At 35.4% G+C, this 17,127-nt stretch overlaps 1 protein-coding gene across 3 annotated transcripts in view; it reads left to right on the top strand.

The window, feature by feature from the left end:
- The window catches only part of ROCK1 (Rho associated coiled-coil containing protein kinase 1), a 150,005-nt gene that overhangs the window by 77,667 nt on the left and 55,211 nt on the right, over positions 1-17,127 (top strand). For 2 of the 3 annotated variants that reach the window (XM_058556841.1, XM_058556843.1), the window contains exons 10-13: positions 1,187-1,346; positions 4,798-4,858; positions 9,085-9,173; positions 11,409-11,457. In XM_058556841.1, coding sequence (XP_058412824.1) covers positions 1,187-1,346; positions 4,798-4,858; positions 9,085-9,173; positions 11,409-11,457 — 359 coding nt within the window. The remainder of the gene's footprint in view (positions 1-1,186; positions 1,347-4,797; positions 4,859-9,084; positions 9,174-11,408; positions 11,458-17,127) is intronic. The other variant, XM_058556842.1, reaches the window with a different exon arrangement.

A 17,127-nucleotide genomic window follows, 5' to 3' on the forward strand; every position in this document is an offset into this window, starting at 1 on the left:
TGTATCTTAAATAATTATTCAAATTTTTTGTGTGTGTGAGGGAGATCAGCCCTGAGCTAAGGTCTGCCAATCCTCCCCTTTTTGCTGAGAAAGACTGGCCCTGGGCTAACATCCGTGCCCATCTTCCTCCACTTTATATGGGACGCTACCACAGCATGGCCTGACAAGCGATGCATCGATGTGCGCCCAGGATCTGAACCCTGGGCCGCCGCAGCGGAGCACATGCACTTAACTGCTATGCCACTGGGCCGGCCCCCTCAATATTTTGATGATAATATTTCAGTGATGTTTTATTATACTCCTATATCTTTAAACTAAAAAATGTTTTTTCATATGTGTTCTCTGTAGTGTATTCAAGCTCCAAAAGAAGATGGTAGTGGTAGTGATTTCATATGGTGTTTTCTCCTATGTCATGAAGATTTAAGCATTGCCATATTTGGTTTTATATTATCAAGTATATATGACCCTTGCTCCCCAATAAGTGTATAACTCTTGAAGATTCTACGTCCATGTTTTGTATTCCTGCCCTTTTTACCTCACTGAGTTGTTTCTTAATCACTTGATTCAGGGAAAGTGCCTTGTCTGTTAATATAGTTCAAAATACTCTACCCCTTGTGACTTAATCTTATAGAGATATACTGAGTGGTGGTGGTGGGGGGAATACTGATCATCTAGATTCTAGATGTGCAAAAATATTTTGGTATGAAATTATTTATTATATTCAGGACTAGTAAGGAGCAACCTTGATTTGTAGTTTGCTGTAGAGCAGAGTAACAAACAGAATATTGTATTTGAAACTAATCAACTTTGAGTACAATTTATTTTCCTATAGTTTCTGAAAATTATTTTTTATAGTCCTAACTGCTTTTGCATATTTTATGCTATGTTGGATTCTAAAACATATCTTAATAATACTTGAATTGTAATATTCAAATTAAACTTGAGGTCTAGATGATAACTGTAGGTGATTTGGGGGATGATTGTTTCACAGAATTACATAATGATCAATGTCAGTTGATTAATGATGCTAATAAAGTTTACTATAATGAGATTCAACCCATTTGGAATTTGTGGTTCGCAAGTTATTTGTATGTAGAAAACTTTTAGTAGTTGGCATAGAATTTTTGCTTCACTTTATTTTTATGTTAAATTTGAGGTGAACTACTAATTTTGTTTCTGTTTTTAGCTGTAGCGCCAGTTGTACCTGATTTAAGTAGTGACATTGATACAAGTAACTTTGATGATTTGGAAGAAGATAAAGGAGATGAAGAAACATTCCCTATACCTAAAGCTTTTGTTGGCAATCAACTACCTTTTGTAGGATTTACATATTATAGCAATCGTAGGTAAGTATGCTAAACATTGATTTTAGGGGTAGGTACTAATTTTTTTACAGTCATTATTTTCTTAGAGGTGTCTAAAAATCACTTTAAGAACATTTAAAGTAGATTTAATGATATATAAAGAGATATCTTTTTTTGTTTTTTTTGTGAGGAAGATTAGCCCTGAGCTAACAGCTGTTGCCCATCCTCTTTTTTTGCTGAGGAAGATTGGCTGCGGGCTAATATCTGTGCCCATCTCCCTCTGCTTTATGTGGGACGCCTGCCACAGTGTGGCTCCATGAGCGGTGCATAGGTCTGTGTCCGGGATCCAAATCTGGGAACCCTGGGCCACCAGAAGGAGAGTGTGCGAACTTAACCACTACGCCACTGAGCTGACTCCAAGAGATATCTTAATGTGCCATTTTTTCAGTGATACATGATATTTCTAGTATTTCATATTTAATTTTTTTCAGATGCATCCGTGTTCAGGACATTGTTTTTCAGAAATTTTTTGCTGAATGATATACTATATATTTTCAAATTACAACAATTAATAGGTTAAAAGATTCTGTTAATACTGATATTTTGGTTAATCTTATTCAAAAAGTTCTGGTTTTATAGTACAATTTGGAATAACATATAGTTTTCTAACATTATCATTACTATATTGATGTTATGAAAGGCCTATAATTTTTAGTTTTTCAAAAATTAGATGATTCCTCCCAAAAACCGCTAAATGAAGTGTCTTATAGCATATAAGACCTTATGGCATCGGACAAATAATTTTAACCTTTTATGCCTCCATTTCCTCAAAAATAGGGATGATAATGGTAATGATAATAATAATAGTAATAATTACAACAATTCTCATGGAGTTGTTGTAAGGGTTAAGTAAATCAAAACACAGTAAAACACTTAGAAAAATGCTTTTAAGCACCCAATGTTAGCTATTATTTTCCTTAGTGTGAGCTAATGTTAGCTTTAGTCTTTTCAAGTGGACTTGAGATATGTTAAACATTTAACATTATTTCAGTATGCTGAGCATTCATTCATTCATTCAACAGACATGTTTGACACCTTACTCTTTGTAAGGTATATATTAAGCACCAAGATGTAGGGAGAAGGATGAATAAGATATAGTATCTTTTCTTGAGATGCTCGTATCCTACTGAGGAAATGGATAAATTGTGCAGTATAAGTTGGTAATTGCCACACAATAGAAACCTGAAAGTGCTATATAGATGTAATACAGTGAACCATATGACAACCTTTACTGGGTGTATTAAGTCTACTTATTAAATTTATTTAAAAATATGTACTTCTGCAAATTATGTTCCATTACCATGGTATTAGATATTTGAATTATTTGAAGTAATTATTAAATTTAAGGTTTTAGTTTAACCTTATTTGAAAGTAAGGCATTTTATTATTTTAGCCAAAACTTTTTATAAGAGCCGATGCAGGTCAAGTTGAGAAAACAAGAAGGCAATTTAGTCCTGCTTTATGAAATTTCTCCAATAATTCAACTGTAAGACAATACTGAAAAATTTTTGTTGCATCACCAACCAAGTAGGTAGTACTTGAGTGTTGACCCTTAGAAAAGTACAATCTTTTAATCCTTTTTTCCCCTAACACTCCATGAGTATAATATTATAGCTGTTTTATATTGAAATACTTACAGAGAGAAGCTTCAAAGTGGTTTTTGCTGAAACCACTTCAGGAAAAATGAAATGAAATCCTTTCATTTTTGTGTATTTTTATCAATTATTATCTGGCTTGGTTTTTGAAACACTTGAGATGTTGATATAAACAACCTCTGATGTTTTTGGGTCTTCTGTAGTTAATAGCAGTTAATTACTTTATTTAGGTTTATCTGTACAAAGCTAGTCTTGAATTAAATAAATTTTATATACACTATTTGTACTATATTGTCATGCACTTGATTATGTCCTCTGGTTTTTCCTTGTATTCATGTGTTGCATATCCCAAACTAGTTTCTAAGTTTCTTTAAAGTAGAAATTGTACTGTCTTTTAAAGTACCACCACCTTACTTTGAGTAATACAGTGTTGTTTAGTAATTGCTTGTTATGTGACTCGTCAAAGGTATGATTCTCTCAATAAAGAAAGAATCAGCAAAATATTGATTAGCCTTACTGTAATATGTAAGTATAATTTTGAATAACTGGCAACCAATAGAAAACTTCTGAAATTCTTACTCCTGAAAGCCAAACATACTTTCACTTACCAAGGGCAGAGATCATTATTGCTGAAGTATAGCTGAATTAAAAATGATTTTAAAAATAGCCTTAAACTTTTAGCTATATTCCTAATAATCTAACACCACTTTCGTGAAAAGTTAAACTTTAGTGACCAGATTTTCTATAAATGCTACAATATAATATGCAAAAGAACCTTGAAAGTAAAAAAAGACAAGAGTGTAAGAATGAATGGATGTGTACAGGTGGTGTTCTTACATTTCCAGTGTGTCATTCAGAGAAACTTACTGACTTTGCAGAGGGCTAAATAACAGCCTCAGTTATATAGCATATTGAATTTAGAAAATACCTTAGAGATCAAATAGTCTGATCTATCTAATTCAGAATCCACTGGCGTTGCTGTACACTTTTATTTACATTACATAATGCAGAATCTCACAATGAAGTTCTGAGATACTTAATGGTTAACGGAATTAAATTGTGTACTACATCTAGAATTTGTCATTTGTTACATGGAACCTTTTCTCCACAAATGTGCTACATAGCCTCTATTATTGTCTTCTGATTTGCTAGTTGATCTGTATAATTTTTCAAGGAAAACATAGGAAGTGACACATTTTCCTGCTGTTTCTTTTAGAGTACTGTTATATATGTTTAATGGTATTTAAATACCATTGATCAAGGCTTGGAGTCCCAAAAGATAGCAGGACATGACCAGAACTTTGGTTCTGTTATTTCAACCAGTTAGGCGAAAACTCTGAACTTTTTGCCTAGAAAGACAATATCATTCTTGGCTGAAGGATAGTTGGGGCAGGAGGAGAAGATTGTGTACATGTCTGGAGAAGTCAACCGTTCCTTATATCCAGTCCTTAAATCCAAAAAGCTCTAAAAACAAAGTTTTTTAGTGATTTGTTTCGTGGCAAAACCTACCATCAGGTTGCTCTCATGGCCAAAAACCTAATCTGAACTAACTTGAAACTATTTATGTTTTTTATTTATCCTACTTGGTATAAATATTCATATGTTTTGCTATCGGAATAGTAAGGTATATGATTACAGAGTGCTGCTTCAGACCTACTTGCAGATTTTATTTAATTTTGTTTCTAAAATAAAGAATTATGAACCTGTACTCAATTTTTAAAAAGCAGAGCAAGTACAATACTGAACAAAAAATAGACGTGTAGTATTTGTTATTGGTTGTTATTAGATATTGAAGAGTTTTTTGTTTTTTTTACTTTTAAAAACTTTTTTCCTCCTAGATACTTATCTTCAGCAAATCCTAGTGATAACAGAACTAGCTCCAATGTGGATAAAAGCTTGGTAGGTATCTTCTTATTGTTATTTTTTTTAAAGTTATTTTTTTGATGATGTATTTTGTGTGCATGATATTAAGTGAACATGTGTTGCTTCTGAAAGTGTAGTTACTGAACTTAAATTTTTATAGCACTTTATACCTACCATCTCCTCTCTAGTTTGATTTCTTGCCTAAATATCAAATGGGATATTATATGTGGAGGCAGTTAGTAAACCATAAATTGTTATGCAGATTGATAGTGGTGGTCTTTCTAATCTTTGAAATTAGGAATTTATGATAAATCAGTGTATCAGTAAGGATCTTGACAGGAAAACAGATGGCACATTCAAGATTTAGATGAGAATTTTTGCGTGTATAAAATATGCATAACATAAAATTTACCATTTTAACCATTTTTAAGTGTACAGTTCAGTGGCATTAAGTACCTTCACATTGTTGTGCAACTATCACCACCATCCATCTCTAGAACTTTTTTATCATCCTTGATTAAAAGTTTTGTACCTATTAGACTTTCCATTCCACTCTCCCCCCAACCCATAGTAACCACCATCCTACTTTCTGTCTCTATGAATTTGACTAATCTAGGTACCTGATATAAATGGAATCATACAATATTTGACTTTTTGTGATTGACTTATTTCACTTAGCATAATGTCCTTAAGGTTCATCTGTGTTGTAGCATGTATCAGAATTTCATTCCTTTTTACGGCTGAATATATTCTATTGTATGTATATACCACATTTTGTTTATACATTCATTGAATGAAGAGAATTTAATGAAGGAACTATTAACAGTGCTGTGAGCAGGGTCAAAGGGTAGCAATAAATAAAGGGTGCTAAAGCACCCATTGATTAACAACAATGGGAAGCCATTGCCGTTAGTCTGAAGAGATAAGAAGAGACAAATCATGTTACCACAGCTCAGAGAAAGCCTAGAATCATGAAAGGGGAGCATAGAACATAGAACACTGCCAGAACCACAGTAAGGCAAGAAGAGTGTGGGGAGAATGAATACTTCATTTCTCCCACCATCTGATTTCCTGCTGGTGTCTCCCATAGGCTGAAATCAACCTTAGAATCATACAGAATCTAGGTAATGCAGTCTGTAGATTTTAAGGCAAAGAAGGGCAGAGGATGGATCCCTAGAATGGAGAGGGGGCAAATGGAGAATAACCAGTATAGTCAGCACCGCCTAATTTGTCCACTGAAAATTACTTTTGGGAGTAAATATTAGAGACATGAGTCCTTTCTTTTGTTCATATAGCTCATATTCATGAGACAGGTTAAAAAAAAAACTTACTGGGGCCGGCCCCATGGCTTAGTGGTTAAGTGCACATGCTCCACTGCTTGTAGCCCAGGTTGGGATCCTGGGCGCACACCGACGCACTGCTTCTCCAGCCATGCTGAGGCCGCGTCCCACATACAGCAACTAGAAGGATGTGCGACTATGACGTACAACTATCTACTGGGGCTTTGGGGAAGAAAAAAAGGAGGAGGATTGGCAATAGATGTTAGCTCAGAGCCAGTCTTCCTCAGCAAAAAGACGAGGATTAGCACGGATGTTAGCTCAGGGCTGATCTCCCTCACAAAAAAAAAAAAAAAAAAACTTACTGGGGCCGGCCGGGTGGTGCAAGCAGTTAAGTGCATGCGCTCCGCTGTGGTGGCCCAGATTCGCCGGTTCAGATCTTCGGCGCACCGACACACCGCTTGGTAAGCCATGCTGTGGCGGCGTCCCATATAAAGTGGAGGAAGATGGACACAGATGTTAGCCCAGGGCCAGTCTTCCTCAGCAAAAAAAAGAGGAGGATTGGCAGATGTTAGCACAGGGCTGATCTCCTCACTAAATAAATAAATAAATAGATAAACTTGCTTACATTTGAGAAGATCCTTTCTGAGTTAACCAGGACTTTTCTTAAAAATATCAGCAATAATTATCTGGGCATCCTTAGAGCGTTCTCTGAACTCTGTGTACTATAGCCTACATATTTTAAACTGAGGAGAGGAGTAGGTAGCAATCATTTTTAAAAGCTGATATAATTCTTCTCTTTCTCCTTGATATATTACTCTTAAATGTAAGAGAACATGTAATGGGAAGGGAAGTGAGAAAAGGAGGAATGAACTATGTGAGTACCTGTCAGCTGTTTTGGCCCTCTTTCTCTTTTAAGTTCTCATCCCAGTAGAGGTATTTGCCGAGTTATATAGCTAACAAGGGCTCATAAATATTTAAAATTAAAGGACCTTTGACCTAGAGAAGGTGACAGTAAGGAGCTGCTGTAACCTAGCTCTCACTGTATTATTTATGTGTAGGATTAGTGGTACATTAGGACTTCAAAAAATATTCTTTGGGTGCCGGCCTGGTGGCGTAGTGGTTAAGTTCGTGTGCTCCACTTTGGCAGCCCAGGGTTCACAGGTTTGAATCCCAGGTGCAGACCTACCCACCGCTCATCAAGCCATGTGTGGCGGCAACCCACATACAAAATAGGGGAAGATGGGCACAGATGTTAGCTCAGGGCTAATCTTCCTCAGCAAAAAGAGGAAGATTGGCAACAGATGTTAGCTCAGAGCCAATTTTCCTCACCAAAAAACAAAAATCTATGGAATCATTTTCTTTAGGCTGATCTTGTTCAGTGGTGATTGCTATAAGTTTCTGTCAGTGGCTCCTACCTTTTATCCTTTGCTGTGGTTAAGATCACAGGGCAAGAAGAAAACATTGGCGTGCCTACTATTTCTGTTAACCCAGAACTAAGTACAAAAGTCAAATAATTTAATTTTCAACTCTTCCTTGAAAGCCTTCCAGCAGAGATGCTAATGAACAACTTTGCAACTGCCAAATACAATGAATAATTTTCATTCTGTATCTTATTTTTCTTTTTTGCTGCCTTTGGCACCGACTAATCCCTCCTCCTTGGAACTTCAAGCTTTTATAACTCTTTCATGTTCTCATTATTTCCTTCTTTTATTCTTCCTGCCTCTTTGGATTTTATTTTCAGTCCTCTTTGCAGGATCTCCTCCTCCCTTCTCTCCCCTCTCCTCTCCCTCCCCCTTTAAGTGTTAAATGTTTCTGAAGGTGGTTCTGATTGTGGCTCTCTGCTTATTTTCTATGGGTAATCTCATGAATATCCAGCTTGCTCCTCTGAGCTCCAGACCTGTCCTGTCTTGTCTCTATCTTACTGGACTTCTCTTCCTGTACATCACTCGCATCTCAACCTATGCCAAAGCTAAACTCATGGTTCTCCTCTCTCCATCCCATCCCTAGCAGTTCTTATTGTGTTACCTATTTTTTGTAATAGTACTTTTTCTGTTATTTCTAATCAGTTGGTAGGTCATAAATTCTGCCTTCTAATTGACACGGTTATCCATTTCCTCCTCTTCATTCCTGCAGCCTCTGCCTTATATCAGACCTATATACTCTTTTGCCTAAACTGTCTCAGTAGCCTATTAACTGGTTGCTTTGCCTAGAATTTCTCTGCCCTCTCATCTGTTCACCTTATTATTACTGAAGTGATATTTCTAAAATGCCAATGCTATATCATTTCCATTTTTAAAATGTTTATAGGTCAAAGTCCCCAACTCCTGTTTTTGCATACATGGGTTATAGTCCCACTCGCCTTTTCAGATTTTATGTGATTCATTCTCCATGTTATATTCTGTGCTTTGTCTACTTGATTTCTTCTCATTTCCCAGATATATTTTTTTCTGCCTCTCTACTTTTGGACTTGTTCACTCTGGATAAAATACCTTCCTTCTACCACCTTCTCTGCTTGTTGAATATCTCTCATCTTGTAGGTCTCATCTCAAACATTACATCTTCTTGGCAGAATTAGATGTGCCCTTTTCTCTCCTTCAGAACACCTTATATATAATTTTATCATCACTTGCTGCATTATATTGTGATATTTGTGTGTATGTCCTTGAGTTATTGTAGGTTCTTTTCACCTTCCCATTCCCCTATCCCACTATTTAACTATTAGCTTCATGAGAACAAGGACCAAATCTTTTTAATTTTTGTCTTATTAATGCCTAACACAATGTCTGACATATTTGTAGGTGTTGAAAAACTGCTTGTTAAATTAATAATAAAAATTGCAGATAGAAAGGAAAAAGAGTAAGATTGAACCAAATAATTCCCTCCTAAACAGGAGTAAGATGGTAACATAAACTCACTGTTTTTAAATGCTCTATGAATATTCTTAGTAGGATGAGTTTTATTTTGTTTTGTTTTTAATTAAAGCAGGAAAATTTGCAAAAAACAATTTATAAGCTGGAAGAACAGCTGCATAATGAAATGCAATTAAAAGATGAAATGGAGCAGAAGTGCAGGTGAGAATATCATTATATGTTTTTTGCATTAAAAGTTGTATAGCAAATACTTATTTTAAAGCTTGCACTCTGTAAACACTTAAAGTAGAACTAAGATGGACATATAAAAGCTTGCTACTGATATGCGTTCAATCAAGAATAGCTTGGCAAGAACTGGAAAGTCACATTTATGTTGGCGTTAGTTATGACGTATTTTCCTCAGAATATTTAAAGTGCATTTGCTCCTAGCAGTCTTTATTGAAAAACTCTAGTGCTGATTCACTTAGTGCCTAATTTATTACTTTTCTGTCCCATTTTAATTAGCTGACTAATAGGGCAAATTAGTTTACGTTAAATAAGGTGCTTTCTAAAATGTAAATGTTGTTGAAGATTAAAATTCACAAAATTTTTAATGCGGATATTCTAATTTATTTGTGATTTTCTAGAACAATGTGATTTTCTAGATTTTGTGATTTTCTAGAACAATAACTCAGAATTTTTTTCCTGTGAGTCTAAATCTAATAAGAGCCTGTAAATTTATGAAAGTATAGAATGATCAAGATTATTTTAAATAACCCAGTACAATGCTGAGTTACTTGTTAATTATAAACGATAACTTTTGTAATTATTTATAGTTTTAGTGGATAGTATTGAATAAATGAAATACATAGGTAGCACAGAGATAAGCACAACAAATGAAATTGGGAAAATTGGTAGTTTTGTAAGTGGAGGGGAGAGGAAACAAGTAAAATTCTCACTGCATATCATTCCTGATAGATTAAATAGTTAAGCATATAATATAAACTTTTTAGAAAAGTACTTGAATATAAGCAAATAATTAATCAATCCGAGGATTTGGAAGGAATTTCTAAGTATAAAATATGGAAATAAGGAGAGAAAATGGATAGATATTATTGCATACATGTTGAGAAGTTTCTACATCCAAAAAATATTGTAATCAAAATTAAAGGGCAAATGGCAAACTAGTGGTAGTGGTGATGGCGGGTGCCAATTTGAGGAAGAAATAAGAATGGCCAGAGTGGCCAATAATCATATGAAAATGTGGGAGGAAGAAGTCTGAGATGAAGCTGGGAAGGTCAACAGAGTGTAGATCTTGAAGGACTTTGTTTTTGACAAGCTAAGAAATTTGGAATTTATCCTAAGGGTGATGGAAAATATTGAAAGTTATTAAACTAAGAAGTCAAAAAACTGATCAAACTTGCTTTTTAAAAAGAAGTCTCTGGTTAGTTGGCAGCAATTGACATTAGTTCAGCTAAATGGGGATGAGGGAGGAAGATGAGTCAAGGATAATTCCCAGGTGGTATCCTTTACTTAGGGATACTTAGTTGAGAGGCAGATTACTATTATGGGTAGGGGCGTGGAGCAGAGGGAATAAGTTTAATTTCGGGCATGCTGAATGAGATATTTGATAAGACATCCATGTGAAACATTACATATCCAGATTTGAAGCTCAGAATTATTATGTTTAGAGCCAAAGAAAACAAATTGTGATGGAGGTAATACATTTTCAGTTTATCTCAAATTTTTGCCTAAGTTGTCAAGTGGTGCATTTACTGATTTATGTATGCCACCTTTCCCATCATTTATTTACTCTTGTGGTTAGATGGCTAATTTTTGTTTAGTAGCAAGTGTTGCATGAGGGAGTCCAGGGATCCTTAACCTGGAATTCATAGACCTCCCGCAACGGGTCCGTGGATGGAATTTGAGGTCCTTAAACTTGGATGAGAAAAAGTGAATATTTTCTCTAACTTATAACTGAAATTCAGCATTTCTTTCAATTACGAACATAGGCAATAATCCGCAATTATTAGCAGTAGCTGTGAATTTTTTATTACTGATAGAAATCAAAAATATTTTCTTATATTCAGCAATTACAGTTGTTAATTATCTCTAAGTATCATTTATGCTCATCACTACTTTGAAATTATTGCCACTAGATCTTGTGATTTAATATATTAATAAAGAAGCACATATATTACTGAATCATACATTTTTTAAAGTTTATGACTATATTTCAATATAATTTTGGCTTCTTTTAATCTTGCGTATTTTACTTTATGCTTTTAAAATATTGTTTTGAGAAGAGGCCATAGGCTTCACCAGACTGCCAAAGGGACTCACTGCACAAAAATAGGTTAAGAAATCTTAGTCAATTGAAAAAGTAAAGAATGTGTTGTTCCACCCCAGGCAACAAAAAATAAACATTTCTAACCTGTATTGCTTTTGTTTTTACAGAACTTCAAACATAAAACTAGACAAGATAATGAAAGAATTGGATGAAGAGGTACTTTTTATTTTCTAATCAGAAGTTTTCCTTTTTAAGAGTGTTTTCCTCTTTTAGATGGTTTTGTTTTCTGAGAAAATTGCATTTGAACTTTATAGGTTAAAATAGAGAACAGAACAGAACTAAAGAATTATGATGAAAGCCTCACTTTGGAGCTGCAGATTCAAGTGATGCAGATTAGATTATACTTTTTTCCTTTGTATAGTTTTATTCTAGAATCATGTTGAAATTTTAGTGATGAATTTCATTTCAGTGGTTCTTAATATTTGAAAAGTGAGAAAGGAGCAAGAGAATCAAGAGATCAGAAATTGAATCTGGAACTGTAGCAAAAAGAGACAGACAAATAAGAAAGAGGAAAGAATACAATTTAAAAAGGACTTACGTTACCATAATTTCATGTGATCACATGGGAAATGTATTGATTTTAGAATTATTCATGCTTCCTCTGGTCACCTAGCAAGAAGTTTTGTTATCAGGGAAACACAGCAAAAACATGTCATGATTCAGATATTTGTTTGCAAGTATGTAATACATTTTCATTCCCTTTGGTCAACTTGTAAATATCTTTCTACTGTGTATATGAAGAGTCCCCTGAAAAGAAATACACTCTCTATAGTCTTCTTCTCATTGATTACTTCCTTTGTTCTTTTTAGATTTAATGTTTCTGATGGTTTTTGTGCTGTCTTAATTTTCTGTTTTCAGAATAGTATCTGTCAGTGGTGTTTTTCGTTTTTTGTTTTTATGTTTGTCATTTGTAGCTTTGGATATACATATAGTTATCTGGGAAGATTTAGATAATATTTTACCAACTTGCTGTTGGTCAGTGTGTACTTAGCCTAGCACTATTTATTTGACTCTAAGTATTTAAGAAATCTTTTTTGTATATCCTCCACTTTTTATTTCATTTCTAAAACACAGATAAAATTCAAGTGTGCTAAGTTTAAGTTATTCAGCTTTCCAAATTCAAGGTAGAGAGGGAGATCTTAATTATAAAATTAGAGTAGTCCTGCTTCTGGAAAGATGGAGTAAAAGTACTTTCCAATGTTCTTCCCGCTAAGTACAGCTAAAAGCCCTAGACATTAAATATGAAACAAATGAAAAAAGATTCTGAAAGGTGGGGAGAAGAAGACAGACCAGCTAGACAGAGTACTTGGGTCCCAAGAAATGACATAGGAACAAATACTGTGGGTTTTCTTTTTGCAGCTTATATCCCAGACTGGGTGCTGGAGAAGCCAGCAATCTGGAAACACCAACAAGCACAGACAAGAAAAGCCATTCTCTAGCCAAAGGACCAGGAAAGGGGCAGGCTAGCAAATCAGAAAACTTTTACACAATCGCTGCTCTACTCAGCCAAACACAATGTAAAAAAATATAACCCCATCCCCACCAGTGAAGCCTAGACTTCCAGCCCCTGATAGGGTGGTATTAGAGAAGGTCCAGTGGAGGGACTTTCATCTCTTGAGCAATGATAAGCCTCCCCCTCTCCCCAGACAGTGTCATTGGAGACATGTCGGGAGTCTAGTTTTCTACTTCTACTCAACAGTAACAGGGCACCCCTTCCGTTCCCTGCTGGCGTTGTATCAGAAGAGGCCTAGTAGAGAGTCCGAACTTTTAACACTGAAATAACGAGCCCTCCTCCCCACAGCGATGTTTGTGGTGTCAAGTAGGCAGCAGTAACAAAGTATGTTCTCTATCAGCCATGATGTTATCAGTGGAGGCATAGTGGGGTGCCAGAACTCCCATTTCCACCCAGCAGTAACGAGAATCCACTTCGCCCCAACCTGTGTATCAATAAAGATCAAGTGGAAAACCTAGATTTCTACCTCCATCTGGCAGAAATGAGGCAGCACCTCCTTAATCCCACGAGAACAGTGACAGAAGAGACCTGCTAAAACAGAAGACTTAAATAAGATCAAGAGTATTGTAAGATAATACCCAAAACGTGCAATTTTCAATAGAAAATCACTTGTCTGGTCCGGCCCCGTGGCTCAGCAGTTAAGTGCACGTGCTCCGCTACTGGCGGCCTGGGTTCGGATCCTGGGTGCGCACCGACACACCGCTTCTCCGGCCATGCTGAGGCCGCGTCCCACATACAGTAACTAGAAGGATGTGCAACTAAGACTTATAACTGTCTACTGGGGCTTTGGGGGAAAAAAAAAAAAAGAGGAGGATTGGCAATAGATGTTAGCTCAGGGCCGGTCTTCCTCAGCAAAAAGAGGAGGATTAGCACGGATGTTAGCTCAGTGCTGATCTTCCTAAAAAAAGACAAAAAGAAAATCACTTGTCATAACTAGAACTAGGAAAATCTCAACTAGAATGAGAAAAGACAATAAACAGATGCCAACACTGAGAGAACACAGATGGATTTAAAGGAATCATCATAAATATATTTCAGTGAGCAACTAGAGACATACTTGAAACAAAAAATTAAAATTAGCAAGTCTCAGAAAAGAAATAGGAAGTCTTAGCAAAGACATAAGAAAATGTAAAGTAGAATCAACCAAAAATTAAAATAACTGAAATAAAAATCTCAGTGGATGGGCTCAGCAGCAAAGTGAAGGATACAGAGGAAAGAATCAGAGAAGTTGAGGATAGAACAATAGAAATTACCCAGTCTGAATAACAGTAAAAAAAAAAGTGACAGAGCCTCAGGGACCTGTGGGACTATAGCAATGAAATTCTAACAATGAAATTCTAACATTTGTGTCATTGAAATTGCTGAACGAGAGGAGAAAACGGGGGCAGGAAGAAATGATGGCTGAAAATTCCACAGATTTGGCAAGACATGAACCTACAAACCAGACATAAGCCTACAGCAAGCTGAGTGAATCATAAAAAGGATAAACCCAAAGATAGCCACACCAAGACACACAGTAGTCAGAATTCTGAAAACTAACGACAAAGAAGAAATCTCAAATATGGCAAAAGACACTTACCTAGAGGGAAAGAACAATGCAAATGGCAGCAGATTTATTATTAGAAACCATGGAGGACAGAAGGAAGTAGCACAACATTTTTCAAGGGCTGAAAAAAAGATCAATCCAGAATTCTATGTCCAACGAAAAATCCTTTCCAAGTGAAAATCACAGCATTCTCAGGTGAAGGAAAACTAAGAGAATTTGTCACCAGCATACCTTCCCTAAAGGAATTGCTAAAGGAAATCCTCTAAATAGAAAGGAAATGATAAAAGAAGGAATCTTGACATATCAGAAGAGAACAGAAAACAACAGAGAGTAAAAATATGGGTAAATACAATACACTTCCTCCTCTTTAGTTTTTTATATTATTTCTGACAGTTGAAGCAGAAATTACATTGTCTAATGTGGTTCTCCATGTATGTAGGAGAAATATTTAAGACAATTATATTATAAACAGGAGGATAAAGGGAGGTGAGGTTTTACACTTAATTCATACTGGTAAGATGCCAACACCCGTAGAGTCTGATAAACTATGCATATATAATGTAATATCTAGAGTAGCCACTGAAAAAGTTATACAGAGAGATACACTCAGAAACACTCTAGATAAATCAAAATGGAATTCTAAAAAATGTTCTAGTAATCCACAGAAAGATAAGAAAGAGAAAATGGAGAAACAACAGAGAGATCAAACAAAAAACAAAAATGGCAGACTTAACTCGAACATATCATTAGTTATATTACATGTAAATTAAATGTAGCAGCAATTAAAAGAGATTGTTAGAGTAGATTTTTTTAAATGATGTACCTATATGCTGTCTACCAGAAATTCTCTTCAAATGAAACAATATAGGCAAACTGAAAGTAAGAGGATGGAAAAATATATCATGCAAAAGTTAGCAAAAAGAAAGCAGCAATGGCAATATTAATATCAGATAAAGTAGACTTCAGGGCAAAGAAAATTACCAGGGGCAGAGAGGGACATTGCATACTGATAAAAAGGTCAATCCAGTAAGAAGACGTAGCATTCCTAAATTTATATTCACCAAACAACAGAGCTACAAAATATGTAAAGCAAAACCTGATAAAACTGAAAGGAGAAATAGTCCACAATTATTGTTGGAGACTTTTTCAACTTAAAAGCAAATTCACCTGTTATTTTATCCTCAGAAGAAGTTTTTTGGGGATAGCCAAAAGAACTGTGATTCAGGATGCTATGGCGAACTACTATAAGGGGAGCTACTTATATAGAGAAAAGAAGGTGGGGTAGGGAGGGGCTGTTCTAAATGAAAGTCCTTGGGGAAAAGTAACAGTTCAGGGCGGCAACAGCTTCGCATTGGTTGAGCTGTGGCATTTCTCATTGGCTGGGCTGTTGCCAGGTGGGGAGAGAAGTCTTCCTTCCCTAGTAAAGTAGTTTTACTTCCTGTGGAAGATACAAGCATACCTCTTTTCCTGTTTCGTGTAACTGGTGATATATGATAGGGCATGAGAGCTCCCCTTACAGATCTTCCTGACTCCACTTTAGTTAAGGTCTCTTAATTTCCACAACTTCAATACCACTCTCTAGACAGAGAATCAACAAACGTATAGGAGAACTCAGGCACACCATCAACCAACAGGATCTATTGCACATTTATAGAACCCTCTACCCAACAACAGCAAAATACATATTCTTTTCAAGCACTCAAGGAACACATACCAAGATAGAACACATCCTGAGCAGATGTCTACAAACTTAAAAGAAGTGAAATCACACAGAGTGTGTTCTCTGACCAAAATGTAATCAAACTAGAATGAATAACAGATATCAGGCAAATCTGCAAACACGTGGAAACTAAACAACACAGTTCTAAATAATCCATAGATCAAAGAGGAAGTCTCAGGGGAAATGAAAAAATACATTGGAATATTAATTATAGCTCATAAAGTTATGTTAAAAAATTATGGCTCTTTATCTTTAAAAAGAATATTTGAACAATGAAAGTGAAAATAAAACATCAAAATTTGTGGGATACAGCTAACATGTTTTAAGGGAAATTTATACACTAAATGCTTGCTTACGTTAGAAAAGATGAAGAGTCTCAAATCAGTTATCTAAGCTTCTATCTCAAGAACCTAGATAAAGAAGAGTAAAATAAACCCAAAGCAAGGAGAAGGAAGGAAAAATAAAGATAAAGAGCAGAGATGAATGGAATTGAAAACAGAAAAACAATAGAGAAAATCAGTGAAAACAAAAAACTAGCTGTTTGGAAAGATCAACAAAATTGACAAACCTCTAGCAAGATTGAAAAGGAAAAAGAACACAAATTATCAGTATCAGGAATAAAACAGGGCATGTCACTGCAGATTCTGCAGACATCAAAAGGATCATGAGAGAATACTACAAAAAATTCTAAACACATTGTGTGAAATTTAGATGAAATGGACTAATTCCTCCAAAAATACCAACTACCACAACTCACACAACGTGAAATAGATTATTTGAATAGCGCTATATAACTGTTAAAGTGAATTCATAATTTAAAGGCTACCCAAAAAAGTAATCTCTGGGACCCGGTGGTTTTACTAGAGAATTCTGCCAAGTGTTTTAAGAAGAATTAACACCAATTCTACGCTATCTCTTCCAGAAAATATAATCCCTAATGAATTTTATGAGGCTAGAACTACCCAGATACCAAAATCTAACAAAGACAGTACTACAAAGAAAACTGTGGATCAGTATCCCTCAATTATAGCCAACCGATTTTTGAGA

This window comes from Diceros bicornis, chromosome 16 (assembly GCF_020826845.1).
Source record: "Diceros bicornis minor isolate mBicDic1 chromosome 16, mDicBic1.mat.cur, whole genome shotgun sequence".
Classification (NCBI taxonomy): domain Eukaryota; kingdom Metazoa; phylum Chordata; class Mammalia; order Perissodactyla; family Rhinocerotidae; genus Diceros; species Diceros bicornis.